Source organism: Hemitrygon akajei, chromosome 8, assembly GCF_048418815.1.
Source record: "Hemitrygon akajei chromosome 8, sHemAka1.3, whole genome shotgun sequence".
Lineage (NCBI taxonomy): Eukaryota > Metazoa > Chordata > Chondrichthyes > Myliobatiformes > Dasyatidae > Hemitrygon > Hemitrygon akajei.
In genome coordinates, this window is record NC_133131.1 from 8,490,433 (window position 1) to 8,505,514 (window position 15,082).

Sequence of the window (15,082 nt, forward strand, 5' to 3'; positions counted from 1 at the left end):
TCTCAGGTTTAGCAACAGTTTATGTTAGCAGGCTCTATTTTACAGGTTAACTTCAATCCATTATCCAAATCGTACTTTAAAGTGCCAAAGACTTTGAGTACAAAGTATGAAAGCTGATCTCGTAATTCCTTGGCAGCAATCTCATTCTCTGTGAAAGTTAGTGGGTAGTGTCAGAGGAACATTTTAACCATGATTGGAAACACTGCTTTGATGCTGTCAAAGTCACAACTATCACTGAAGGTATTAATGTTTGTCCATCACTCACTAAAGAAAACCTGCATTCACATAGAATCTTTCATTATCCCGGGATATTCCATAATTCTCTTACAGCCAGTGTGGTAACATACAGTACTGTGCAAAAGTCTTAGGCACATGTGTATAGCTAGGGTGCCTACGACCTTTGCAGAGTTCTGTAGTAATTTTCTGTATTGCTCTGTACTGCTGCTACAAAACACAAATTTCATAACATGTGAGTGATGATAAACCTGATTCTGATATGGGTCTCTATTGTGGACTGAGAGTGGGAAGGGGGCAGGGAGAGGGTCAGGAGCAGGAAGCACCAGAGAGACACAACTGACTCATTTTCTCTCTCAACCTCATTCTCCTGCCTTCTCCTGATAACCTTTGACCCATCAACCTCCACTTTAAATATACCCATCTGTAGCAATGAATTCCACAGATTCACCACCGTCAGCTACATAAATTCCTCCTCATCTCTGTTCTAAAGGGACGTCCTTCTATTCTGTGGCTGTGGCCTGTGGGCCTAGACTCCCCCACTCTTTGAAAGATCCTTTCCTCTCATTCACCCATCTGGGCCTTTCAGGTGGAAAGGGCAGATAGAGAGAGAAAGAGAATCCCCGGAACACTTGGTGGAGCGGTAACTGGGTAAGAGCTGGCAGTGAGAATCTTCATGATATATGTGACATTTTGACAGATTCCAGGAAGGCTCTGCCTGAAAATACTGGCAATGATCAAGTCTCCCATTTGGCAGAGAGGTGACAGTGAAGCCCTGAAATGCTGGTCATTGATTGCACTGTGTTCTAGTGCCCGGGCTGTGACCAAGAAGTGTCTTCCACATGCAGTTAGGGTGTCAGCTTGTAGGTTCATTTAAAGTGTATTCGGCGAGTTGGGGTGCTGAGGGTGGGGGGGGGGGGGGACGTAAAACACCTGCATTGAGAGTGTGCCAGTGAAGTGTAGCTGTTTTCCAAAGACACCTAGAACATAAACATCAGATATTTAAAGGAGTGGCTACATTAATGGAAAGACAGCAGCTGAGCTTGAGGAACAGAGCCCAGTGATTCAAGATTCGAGTTTACGTATCACGTGTATGCCAAGCACACAGCGAGATGTGCGTTAGCAACCAACACACTCGAGGGTCTGCTGGGGGCAGCCCGCAAGCGTCACCGCAGATTCCAGCACACCAGCAAGGCTTGCCCACACCTTCAGCAGAACAACAGCAGCAACAGCGAAGCAAGCCCTCTTCCTCCCACCCTCGCACGTTTCCAGTGCTCTAACCCCGGGAAAGGTCATCTTCTGCGGTCTCCAGCGGACCCGTCGTTGCCCTTGCAGGTATTGAGCTTCATCTTGCCCGGTGGACTGGCAGGGAGTTTCAGGCTTGGGACGCGTGGTTATTTGAGTTACCGCCGCCTTCCCGTCAGCTTGACATGCTTTTCTCCTCTGAGATTTGCATTACCGAGCGGGTTTGCAGGTGTGCCTAATGAAGTGGCCACTGAGTGGGCATGTTCCAGATCCCCATAGTTGCTGGAAACATCCTCACATCAGATATCACAGAAATACAGAAAACAGGAGTTGGCTATTTGGCACTTCAAGCTTATTTAACCGTTCAGGATGGTCGCAGCTGATCACTCAAACTCAGTAGCTGTACAAATACACCTGGGCATCTGTGTACCTATACACAAATGAAGGCCTGAGCACAATTTGCTTTCTTACTGCCTGCTACTGTATGCTTACTTTCATCGACTGGTGCCAAGGACACCCCAGTCTCACTGGAGCTCCTTTTTCCCCAAATATTTACTGCTAACATATTAATCACCCTTCTCCTTACTGCTGTCACTGTAGATCACCTCACGTTAGACCGCACCGCCTCCACTCCCTCGACCTGTCTAAATCAACCTAGAGCTCCATGCGTTCTCTCTGCATCCCACCAGCTTTGTGTTAGTCGGTGAGGCGTGGCACCCAGGCTGGGGTCGGTGCCATCCTCACCCCCACCCCCCAGTATTCGCTTGGCAGAAGAATAGCCCCATTACGGTCGACTGCAGATTTCTGCAGCCTTCATGGACTCCGGGCCTCAAGCCACGGTGTCACCTGTTTATAGCCACCAGGAGAGAGGCATTGGAGACGGTGTGCTCCACCAGGGTGGTGTGGCACAGCACCCAGGCTGGGGGCAGTGCTACCCCCTAGTGTTCACTCGGCAGAAGACAAGCTGTATTATGGTCGACTACAGATTCCGCGGCATTCATGGCTGTAGTTTCCTGATATCTTTCATGTGCTTACTGTCTTACATATAATATATGTGCTTTGTGCTATGTGTGACTGTTGGTACTGTGTTGTGCACCTTGGACCCGGAGTAACGTTGTCTGGTTTGGCAGTGTTCATGGGTATTCATGTATGGTCAAGTGACAATTAAACGAATTGAATTAAAATGAATTGAACAATCAAAGTAAGGCAGCATCCATCATCAAAGACCCCCACCATCCCAGACCACGCTCTCCTCTCGCTGCTGCCATTGGGAAGGAGGTACAGGAGCCTTAAGTCCCACAGCACCAGGTTCAAGAACAGTTATCACCCCTCAACCATCGGGCTCTTGAACCAGTGTGGATAACTCCTGTCACCTCAACAGTGAGCTGATTCCACAACACATGGATTCACTTTCAAGGTCTCCATGATTCATATTCTCAGTATAATTTGTTTGCTTGCTTATTTGTTTGTCTGTTTATTTTTTTAATATTATGTATTTAATATTATTTTGTGTCTACTTTTGCATGTTGGTTGCTTGTCAGTCTTTGTGCGTAGTTTTTCATTGATTCTATTGTACTTCTTTGTTCTACTGTGAATGCCTGCAAGAAAATGACTCTCATGGTGACATATACGCACTTTGATAATAAAATTACTTTGAACTTTGAAGCTCTAAAGATTAGATTAGATCTGAAGATTTCTTTGTCACATGTACAGTGAAATGCATTGTTTGCATTAAGTCAAAGCAGCGAGGATTGCGCTGGGCACCCTGCAAATGCCACCATGGTCCTTGCACCAGAATAGGATGCCCACCAGTTACTAACCCTAAATATATATCTTTAGTGTGTGTGTGTGTGGTGGGGAGGAAACTGGAGCACCCAGAGGAAACCCATGCGATCACAGGGAGAACGTACAAACGCCTTACAGTGTTGGGAATGAAGCCCCAACTAGGGATGGCTGGTGGGTTATAGTGATGTACTAACTGCTACTCTACTGCTGCCGTGCACCCTGATGTACCCCACTAGTCACTGCCTGCCACTTGGAAAAACACCCCTTTGTTCCTTCTTTTGTTCCCATATCACCAACTTGCCCCCAATCCCTGGTGCATTAATTTTTCGGGCTAATCTGTTACGTAGAGTCTTACTGAAGTCTTTCCGAAAGTCCAATCACACCACAGCCACTGTAATCATGCTGGTTGCATCCTCAAATAATTCCAAGACATTTATCAGGCACGATTTCCCTTTCGTGAATCCTGTCACTTCACGTGCTCCCCGTTGTACTTTTTATAATGGAGTCCAGCATTTTCCCACCACTGATGTGACTAGTACATAATTCTCTGTTTTGTCTCTTACTCTTTTTTTTTAAATTTTGGGGTTATGTTACCAACCCACCGGTCCAATGGAATTGTTCAATATCTGAGTGATTTTGTGAAATTACATCTCCCAACTATTTTTGAGACCACTTCCTTCTCTAGAATGCAGACTATCAAGCCCTGAGGTCTTATTAGTTCATAATTCAGTAAGGCATTGGAACAGAATTTGGCCATTTGGCCCATTGAGTCTGCTCCACCATTCCATCATGGCAGATACATTATCCCTCTCAACCCCTTTCTCCTTCCTTCTCCAAATAACCTAATAAGAACATACCAACCTCTGCTTTAAATATACCCAATGATTTGGACTCCACAGCAGCCTGTGGCAATGAATTCCACAGGTTCACATCCTTTGGCTAAAGAAATTCCTCCTTATCTAAGTTTCAAAGTACATTTTAATATCAGAGTGTGTATACAGTATACAAGCTGAAATTCATCCTCTTCACAGGCACCCACAAAACAAAGGAACCCCATAGAACGATAGAGAGCCCCCTCCCTTCACATAAACACTTCAACCCCGCTCCCTCCACCTCGCCCACACCAGCAGAAGCTCTGCTCTCTCCCCATACCACCCCACCCATCATGTGAACACCAGCAGAAACACCTAAGGGTGCACTGACCCAGAGTCCATCAGACTACAGATCTCCAGCCCTTTGGTGTCTCAGGCAGGCTCTCTATCTTGAGTGAGCGAGAGAGAGGTCACTCCTGCAACCAGATCAGAGACCCGCAACTCACTGTTCTGGTGTTATAATCTTCCACGTTGCTTCTCCAAGCCCCCCTCCCATCTCAGGGAACCGATAGGCTCTCTCTCCATCGAAAGAAAGAGAGAGAGAGGGATTGCTCGAGTACAAGGGCCTTCTTCCGACAGCAGCTGCTGATTAGCAAGCACACCACCTGCTGCCTCAATGTTTCAGTCTTCAGTCAGTGAAATCAGCGAGGGACCCCGCGGGACACCCATGGGGCTGCTCCCCGACTTCTGACCTCCCAGGCCCGAGGCTGCACATCTACCAGGCCCTTCCTGGAGATAGCAAAGCGCTAGGCCGCCAAGTCGGTCCGAAAACCCATTGCTTGCAAAGAATTGTAGATCACGGACTCCAACAAAACCACAACACCTTGAAAAGAAAAGAAAGACAGAAGAGAAATGAGCTGTGTTGTGGACAGGCTGGAAGGAGTCACCTGGATCTACAAAGTCCCCTGTCACCATCTTTCCATGCTCCTCCTTGTTCTAAAGGGATATCCCTCTATTCTGAGGCTGTGCCCTCTGGTCCTAGACTCCCCCACTATAGGACACCTCCTGTTTCCCTAACACCACTCTCTCTGAATACTAATTTTCATTTATTTCACTCTGTCATTAGACTAAGGGTTCCATACCTCTTATAAGCCATGGACCCCTACCATTAACAAGAGGTCCATGGACCCCAGGTTGGGAACCCCTGCTAGACTCTGTCTTCTTCAACGTTAATGAGAAGTTACTTGCATCCTCTTTTGTGAAGGTAGATCCAAAGAATGAATTTAATTGGTCTGCCATTTCTTTTATTCCTTAGCTCAGGTTCCTCCATTTCTGACTATGTTTTTTTTCAAATGTCCACAAGGAGATTTAACAGTCTGTTTTTATGTTCTCTGCAAGCTTACTCTCATACGCGATTTACCCGTTCCAATCAATCCCTTGTCTTCCTTTGCTGAATTCTGAACTGCTCCCAATCTCCAAGCTTGTTATTTTTTCTAATCTCTTTACATGTCCCAATTTGTATTTTTTTCCAATTCCACGGCGAAGCCACTTTTCCTGTTTCATTTTTGTATCAGACAGAAATAAAAAATTCATAAATGCGCTCATTAAATACTGTATTGCCTATTCTCTGTCCTCCCTAATGTTCCCTGATCTATTGCAGACAACCTTTGCCTCATACCTTTATAACTTCTTTTGTGTAGAATCACGAGCCTAGTTTCAGAATCAACGCTCTCACTCTGTATCTTACTGAAGCGTTCCGTTGTGTCAAGGCTGCTCGTGGGCATGTTGTGTTGGTGCCGGAATGTGTGATGACACTTGTGGGCTGCCCCGAGCACATCCTCACATTGTGTTGGCTTGTTAACACAAGCGAAGCTGTCTGTTTCGATGTACACGTGACCAATAAATAAACCGAATCAAATCTAATCTCCCCCAGAGGACCACACACGGGACTGATTATTAATCCTTCCTCATTCCGCAGTATTCAGTTTGGGAGGGTTTGGTTGGTTCCTCAGCACATGGGTCCAGAAAGCTGTCGCAAATCAGCCCGGATATTCCTCCTCTTTTGGGTTATCGATTTGCACCAGCTATATGCAGATTAAAGTCATCCGGAATCAAAGTTCCACCCTTATCACATGGATCTCTGGTTTTCTGTTCGGTGCCCTTTCCTGCCTCACCTCCTTCTATTCCTTAGCTTCACCTGTAGAGATTCCTGAAGCAAGCTCTTCCCTTACTATTGTACCGATGATCTTATCTTAACACCACTACTCTGCCTCCTTTCCCTTCTTATCTGCCCTTCCCGAATATTGCGTAACCCCCTCTGGTCGTCCTGCAGTCACGTCACCTTATTTGCAAAGGTACCATATCCACTTACGTTTATCATTTTCACAAGTAACTTACCTACCTACTTTGAATACTTTTCACATTGACACGCAGCATCTTCAGGTTTGCTCCTTTACCAGTATTGTCTTCTATCAGAATCAGAACCCAGCACGTCGTGAAGCTTACATTGCAGTACATTGCAATACATAATAAAAACTGTAAATTACAGTAAGTATATACATATATTTTTTAAAAGTTCAATAAGTAGTGCAAGAAAAGGGGAAAAAAAGTAGTGAGGTAGTGTTCATGGGTTCAGTGTCCGTTCATAAATCTGATGGCAGAGGGAAAGAAGTTGAGAGTGAGCCTTTAAGCTCCTGTACCGTTCGGCACGGACTAGAAGGGCCGAGATGGCCTGTTTCCATGCTATAACTGTTAATGTTATATGGTACCTCCTCCCTGATGGTAACAGTGAGAAGGCGTCATGTCCTGGGTGAATGGGGCTCTTAACGATGGATGCCAGCTTTTTGAAGCATCACTCCTTGAAGGTGTCCTGGATACCGGGGAGGCAAGTGCCCGTGAGGGAGCTGACTGAATTCACAACTCTCTGCAGCTTATTCCGACCCTGTGCAGTGCCCCCCCACCCCCACATACCAGACGGTGATGCATCAGTTCATTATTTTGCCCGATGGCCCAGCTTGTTCCGATCTTCCACCCTTGCTCTTCAGTTTCCTAAACACAAGAGATTCTGTAGATGATGGAAATCCAGAGTAACACGTATGTACAAAATGCTGGAGGAACTCAGCAGGCCTGACAGCATCAATGGAAAGGAATAAACTGTCAACGTTTCGGGCCAAGACCCTTCATCAGGATGAAGCGTCTCGGCCTGAAATGTCAACTTTCCATAGGTGTTGTCTGAGTTCCTCCGACATTTTGTGTGTGTTACTCTTCAGTTCCCTGTCCTTTTCCTTCTGTCCCCGTTTCCTCCTCTTCAGTCTCTCCTACTCAGGTTCTTGTCTGTCACGCAACCCTTTCCTATCTGATGTTTCGATGAGATCACCTCATAAACTTGTGAACAGATAGGCCCATTCTATATAACTTTCTGCACGAGATAACCCTCTCGTCCCAGCACTGAATCTTATCTGCACTGTCTGCAAAGCAAGTACCTCCTTCCTCAAAGAAGATATAAAGAAATTATGCTGTCATCGGTCTTATCAAAGTTGCATATTGTTACAGCAGGAGTTCTTTTACATCTCATTCCCCCCCCTTGCAGCTTCATTTACCCTCTTGATTCATTGCTTGACCTGCATGCTAATATTTGTTTCTTGGTACGTGTAAATTGCTCAACTTCACACCACATACAGAACTGTGCAAAAAAAGCCTTAGGCACATATATAGTGTATAACTAGGGTGCCTAAGGCTTTTGCACAGTACTGTGCTTGTCAACATGGAGCAGAGAGCAAGTTTGTAGATCTGACGGGAGCAATGACAATAGACAGTAGGTGCAGTAGTAGGCCATTTGGCCCTTCTAGCCAGCACCACCATTCACTGTGATCATGGCTGATCATACACAATCAGTACCCTGTTCCTGCCCTCTCCCATTATCCCTTGACCCCGCTATCTAAAAGAGCTCTATCTAACTCTCTTTTGAATGCATCCAGAGACTTGGCCTCCACTGCCTTCTGGGGCAGAGCATTCTACACATCCACCACTCTCTGGGTGAAAAAGTTTTTCCGCATCTCTGTTCTAAATGGCCTACCCCCTATTCTTAAACTGTGGCCTCTAGTTCTGGACTCACCCATCAGCAGGAACATACTTCCTGCCTCCAGCGTGTCCAATCCCTTAATAATCTTATATGTCTCAATCAGATCCCCTCTCATCCTTCTAAATTCCAGTGTATACAAGCCCAGTCGCTCCAATCTTTCAACATATGACAGTCCTGCCATTCCGGGAATTAACCTTGTGAACCTACGCTGCACTCCCTCAATAGCAAGAATGTCCTTCCTCAAATTTGGAAACCAAAACTGCACACAATACTCCAGGTGGGGTCTCACCAGGGCCCTGTACAGCTGCAGAAGGACCTCTTTACTCCTATACTCAATTCCTCTTGTTATAAAGGCCAGCATGCCATTAGCTTTCTTCACTGCCTGCTGTACCTGTATGCTTGCTTTCATTGACTGATGTACAAGAACACCTAGATCTCGTTGTACTTCCCCTTTTCCTAACTTGACTCCTAACTCCTAACTTGGATGTTGGGATGGCGAGGACAGAGCACCGTGGGAGGGGTGTGAGAAGGAGTGCTGGGGCGGGGATGTTGTGGGTGCAGACACACCCAGCCCTGAGATGCCAGGCAAGGTCATTTGATTCCAAACAATTGGTTTATTGATCATTACAGAATGTCTCTCTGGTGCTTCCTGCTCCCTCTCCTCACCCTTCCCCTTTTCCCAACCGTGATTCCCTTCTCCCTGTCCCCTTCCCACTCTCAGTCCACAGTAGAGACCCAGATCAGAACCAGGTTTATCAACACTCACAGATGTCATGAAATTTGATTTTTTTTTGTGCTGCATCAGTACAGTGCAATACACAAAATTACTACAGTACTGTGTAAAGGTCATAGGCACCCTAGTTATGTATATATATATATATATATGCCTAAGACTTTTGCACACTACTGTCTGTCACCTTCTTGTGGGCATTCACAGTAAATTCAAAGAAATAAAGATAGTAATAACAAATAAACAATAAATATCGAGAACATGAAATGAAGAGTCATTGAAAAAGAGTCCACAGGTTGTGGGAACAGTTCAGCGTTGAGGTGAGTGAAGTTATCCCCTCTGCTCAAGAGCCTGATGATTGAGGCTCTGTAAGGATGGTTGGGATGTGTTCTCTCCTCATGACTTGTTTTCTCAACTACCTGTGTATTATCAGTCAACTTTGATAAAATTCATGGTTTCCGGCCAAAGCCCCAGTACATTGTTTATATACCTCTGTCCCCTCCCGGCACATGAGCCTATCTAAATGCCTCCTAAAAGCAGTGAAGAGCTTTGGCTGATGTTCAGCCACTGTAATTAAGTCTGCTCGGTTGTTTGCTGAGATGTTACTGTTGACAGTTCCTAAGCAAGTAGACCAAAACCCCATGGGATGGAGTACAGAGGAATTTTATTCTGTGAGATGCTTGTCTCAAAGCACCTGGTTGTTCCAATTCAAATCAGTGAATGTTGCTAAGCGCTGGAATAATACAATGTGCTGACGTTTTAAATCACATATTTTGTCTAAAGCAGAATTGCTTGGTTTACAGTATACCTGGAACACAGAGGCTGAGGCCCTTGTGATTTCTCTCATGTATTGAACAGGGCCGATACCAGACCAGGGCCTACACCGGAGGTGCTGCGATCGCAGAGCGCTCAGGATTGTCACGGACCCCTCCCAACCGTCCCACAATCTCTGTGACCTCCTACTGTCAGAGGGAAGGCACCCCAGTACAGGACAAGGATTGTGAAGCTGGGTAACAGCTTCTTTGCCCAGACTGTGAGGCTTCTGAACACCCAGCTTCCACATTATTTATGACAGCGCCATTAACACTGTTGTATATTTAACTGTATGTTGCACGTGCACTTTATATCAACTTGTACATCTACAGAATACTTCTGTTGATCTGTTAATATCATTGTGTGTGCTGTGCGTGAAATACGTTCTGTGATTTGCACCTTTGTTCCTGAGGAACACTATTTAATTTAGCTGTAGACACGTGACAATAAACTTGAACTTGAACGATCTGCCCATCAATGTCAACTATCCCTGTTAATTGAGAAACTCAGCCTCAGACGACTGAATGCAGAGAGTAACGGCCCAAGAAGGAAGTAAAAGCTTCTGTATGAGTGGCTCTATGGCGTAGCAATTAGTGTAACGCTTTCCAGCGGCAGCAACCCGCGTTCGATTCTGCTGCTGTCTGTATGTTCTCCCCGTGGCCGCGTGTACAGATCCAAAGATGTACGGGTTAGTTGTGGTCGTGGCGGAAATGCGGTGACACCTGAGGTTGCCTCCAACACAGCTGCATTGGCCATTGACGCAAAAGGGTGCATTTCACTGTGTGTTTTTATGTTTGTATTACGAGTAAAGATAGTATCTAATCTGATCGAACATGAAGCTGAGACTATTTGTTCAACACTAAGGGAACATCACAGTGTAGTAAGGGCCACTTCCTGTTTGTTGTTGGAGATGGAAATTTGAAAGAGAGCAAGTCCTCCCTGGTGCCTGGTTAATTAATAGTTATCTCTCCATCAAACATCACGAAAAATTAATTATCAGGTTATTATCACTTTGCTGGTTTGAGAGCTGTTGCTGTGTTTTCTATATCACGACAGAGTAAACACACTTAATGGGCAGTGGAGTGTTTTGGAATATCCCAGTGTGATTAAAGTTACCATAGAAATGTGCAACTATTTGTTCTTAATGAAAGGACCGCTGATAAGAAATAAAAGCTCAAATGGATTCTGGCTTCTCGGCTTGAGAAACATTTGAGTGGCCAACTTTGAAAGATTCCTCCAAGTGTGGGCTATCATTTGGCTCCAATTGTACAGACTAGTGACCGGGGTGTAAAAAGACCAATAAGCCTGGCCCTCTGTTGAAATGTCACCAGATGTTTGCTAATTCCTTCAGCACCCATCTGACCTCCAATGAGAGAGAAGGCAAACAGATCAATTTTCTATCCAATATTAATACAATCAAATCTAAATCACAAAACCATATTGACTGTCCATGTACTGTACAGTCAGAAGCCACTGTACACTCTGAATCCCAGGAAATCAGCATTTTCAGAGATACTCAAACCACCCCATCTGGCACCAACAGTTATTCCACGGGTCAAAGTCACTTAGATCCCATTTCTTCCCCATTCTGATGTTTGATCTGAACCTCTTGACCATGTCTGCATGCTTTTATACATTGAGTTGCTGCCACATGATCGGCTATTTGCATTAACGAGCAGGCATACCTAATAAAGTGGCCACTGAGTGTAGATTTGTATTTGAACTAAATCCGTCTCCTTGGTGCCCATGGATCTCTCTACTGCACTCGTGGCCTGATTCCTTCCCTCGCCTTGGTCTCTGCCAACCCGTAGATGACTCTGGGTCATTTCTTATTGCAGGTGAACAGATCAGAGTTTTCTGCAGCGAAAGAGGTTCTAACTCTTGCACCCCTCAATATTCAGAGAACAGCGAAAGATATGGTCAGTGCTTCTGCCACTTGCTCTCACATTTCCCTCAGAACCTAAAGCATTCCATTTTGTCCTGATAACTAACTGCTCTGTTGATAGCTCCACGCAATCAATTTTTAGTACATCCAATGCCTCACCTGTTTCCTTTTTGGGTACAAACACACGTCTTTGATGAAGGCAGATGTAAACTCCTTATTCAGTATCTTAACAGATACTTAATGGTGTGCCGCGGTTGTGAGCTGTTAATGTAACACTTTACAGAACCAACTGTAAGATCAGGGTTCGACCCCCGCCGCTGTCTGGAAGGAGTTTGCACGTTCTCCCCTTGACCTCCGAGTGCCCTGGTTCCCCCCCCCCCCCCCCCATTCCAGAGACCTGCAGGTTAGGGTTAGTGAGCCATGGGCATGATAGGCTGGTGCTGGAAAAGTGGTGACTCTTGCGGGCTGCCCAGGATAATCCTTGCTGATTTGATTTGATTTCACACAAAACAGCGTATTTCACTGTATGCTTCTGTGTAACCTTTGGGTCTAATCTTTAACAGTGACTTCAACGACCACAGACAATGTCCCTTTTTAGTTCATGATGGGCCCGAGTCCGAGTGCTTCTCTATCACTGTTTACGTGCCCTTTTCTTCATTTTTGAATTCCCATGATGTTTGACAGCAAATTTTTTCTAAAGTGCACTTTTTCTTGTCTTTCAGTAATGCCCCCTTCTCATTGGCTGCTGCGTTGGCAAGAGCGACAACAAATGAAATTCTTCAGAGTGACCTTTCTGTCCTCCACTATGTACCGAGTCTCCTGGATGACGCAGACAGTATAACACGTAAGTAATATAAAGACCCAGAGAGGAGAGATGGAGGGGAATAGAACTCCCCTCTGCAGTCCTTTGAAAAGCCTTGGGGTGTTTTACCAGACCAGTAAAAATAAATTTGACTTTGCTGATTGCGGGAGCTTGCTGTGTGTAATCAGGCATACACTTTTTCTATATCTGTGATTGCACTTTAGGGGTACATGATTGTGTAATATTTTGGGAAGTCTAGTAAAAACAAAAGGCTTTATAGACTTGCAGGCTCATCTTCATTACAAGTTTTATTGCTGAATGATTGAGAGAGAGGAGTCCAAAAGGAGACATTCTGTCTTGAGAAATAATCAGAATCAGGTTGATTATCATCGACATAGGTCGTAGAAGCTGTTGTTTTGCGGCAGACATAAATATTACTGTAAGTTATCAAAATAAATAAATAGTGCAAAAGACAAATAATGTGGTTCATGGGTTCATGGACTATTCAGAACTCTGATGGTGGAGAGGAAAAAGCTGTTCCTAAATCGTTGGGTGTGGGTCTTCAGGCTCCTGTACTTCTTCCCTGATGATAGGAATGAGAACAAGGCATGTCTCAGATGGTGAGGGTCCTTATTGATGGGTGCTCACCACACCCCCACACACACTCACACACACATACACACTCAACGCTCGCTCACAGGCACACATACACTCATGCTCACTCACTTACACACACACACACTCACGCTCACACACACATACACTCGACACTCGCTCACACACACACACACATACAAACACACTCAACGCTCGCTCACAGGCACACATACACTCACGCTCACTCACACACACATACACACTCAACACTCACTCACAGACACACACACTCACACACACGTGCTGGCTCACACACACACACATACATACACTCACACACACACACACTTACTCATTCACACACACACTCACACACAATAGTGATGGAAATTGAACTGGTTGAGTTCATTTTCCTGTAAATGCCTGTGAGAAGATGAATCTCAGTGGAGGATATAGTGACACCTACGTTCTTTGATAATAAATTTACTTTGAACTTTCTCTTCTCTGCCCAAAGTTTTGATACCAATTCCACAGACTCCTGGTAAATATGAGAAATTAAATGTGGGCCAGTACCATCTCTGACTACATTATGTTTTATCGGAAACAAGACCTTGCTGGTTGTGGCAGTAATGGAAGGAAATGTAGATTGATTGCAGTTTCGACAGCGGCATGCAAGGAGTACATTAAAATAAGAACAAAAAGGAAAGTACAGTGAATTGTGGTTAATTGGGACACATCAGGACCAGTACATTTTTGCCCAATTAATCGGCTGCCCCAGTTAGCCAAAGTTTCATGGAAATAGTTTAAGAAAGACAAACTGCCATTTAACTGAATAACAAATGATGCATTTAAATGAAATACAGAACCAATGAGAGCACTACCAATAAATAGTACTACTGTACAGTACTATAAAACTGTGTGTTAGTTCCTTAGTTATCAACCGAGAAATTCATTGTGTATCCTGCCATGTTCTTTTGAACTACACCTCCTCTCTTACCACCATTCAGGGCCCCAAACAGTCCTTCCAGGTGAGGCAACACTTCACTTGTGAGTCTGTTGAGGTCATTTGTTGCATCCGGTGCTCCCGGTGCGGCCTCCTCTACATCGGTGAGACCCGACGCAGATTGGGGGACCACTTCATCAAGCACCTCCGCTCCATCCACCACAACAGACAGGATCTCCCGGTTGCCACCCACTTCAACTCTGCTTCACATTCCCATTCGGATATGTCCATACATGGCCTCCTCTACTGCCATGATGAGGCCAAACTCAGGTTGGAGGAGCAACACCTCATATACCGTCTGGGTAGTCTCCAGCCCCTTGGTATGAACATCAAATTCTCCAACTTCCGGTAATTCCCTCCCTCCCCCTTCCCCCATCCCAGTTTGACTCTGCCTCCTCCTCCAGCTGCCTATCACCTCCCTCATGGTTCCGCCTCCTTCTACCCATAGTGCTTTACCCTTACATTCCTTCTTCACCTTTCCTGCCTATCCTCTCCCTGCTTCCCCTCCCCCACCCCTTGATCTTTCCCCTTACTGGTTTTTCACCTGGCACCTTTCCCCCCTCCCTCTTCAGTCCTGATGAAGGGTCTCGGCCCGAAACGTTGACTGCTCATTTCCATGGATGCTGCCCAACCTGCTGAGTTCCTCCAGTGTGTTGTGCGTGTTGCTTTGACCCCAGCATCTGCAGGGTATTTTGTGATTACATTCTTTTGATTGTCTGTAAATGAACAAATTCAACATGGACACCTAGTGCAGATAATGAACTGTTCTCATTGCCTTCCTGCATAAAGTAGTGTCAAAAATCACTGCTCTTTAATTCAGTGTCGGTCGGCCCAAATGAATAACATGGCACAAGCATACGCAGCTAACACAATTTAAGAGCTGCTCACCCTAAGCTCGGTGTAGTGTCTACAAGTGCACGTATCTGATGTTCGTCAGAAACTGTTACATGCTCCAAATCTTCATTTTCATAGAAACATAGAAAATAGGTGCAGGAGTAGGCCATTCGGCCCTTCGAGCCTGCACCACCATTCAGTATGTTCATGGCTGATCATCCAACTCAGAACCCTGTACCTGCTTTCTCTCCATACCCCCCA

The 15,082-nt window shown here is 45.3% G+C and overlaps 1 protein-coding gene across 3 annotated transcripts in view; it reads left to right on the top strand.

The window, feature by feature from the left end:
• The window catches only part of ppm1e (protein phosphatase, Mg2+/Mn2+ dependent, 1E), a 159,586-nt gene that overhangs the window by 103,570 nt on the left and 40,934 nt on the right, over nucleotides 1–15,082 (top strand). For all 3 annotated transcript variants that reach the window (XM_073053162.1, XM_073053164.1, XM_073053163.1), the window contains one exon: nucleotides 12,308–12,429. In XM_073053162.1, coding sequence (XP_072909263.1) covers nucleotides 12,308–12,429 — 122 coding nt within the window. The remainder of the gene's footprint in view (nucleotides 1–12,307; nucleotides 12,430–15,082) is intronic.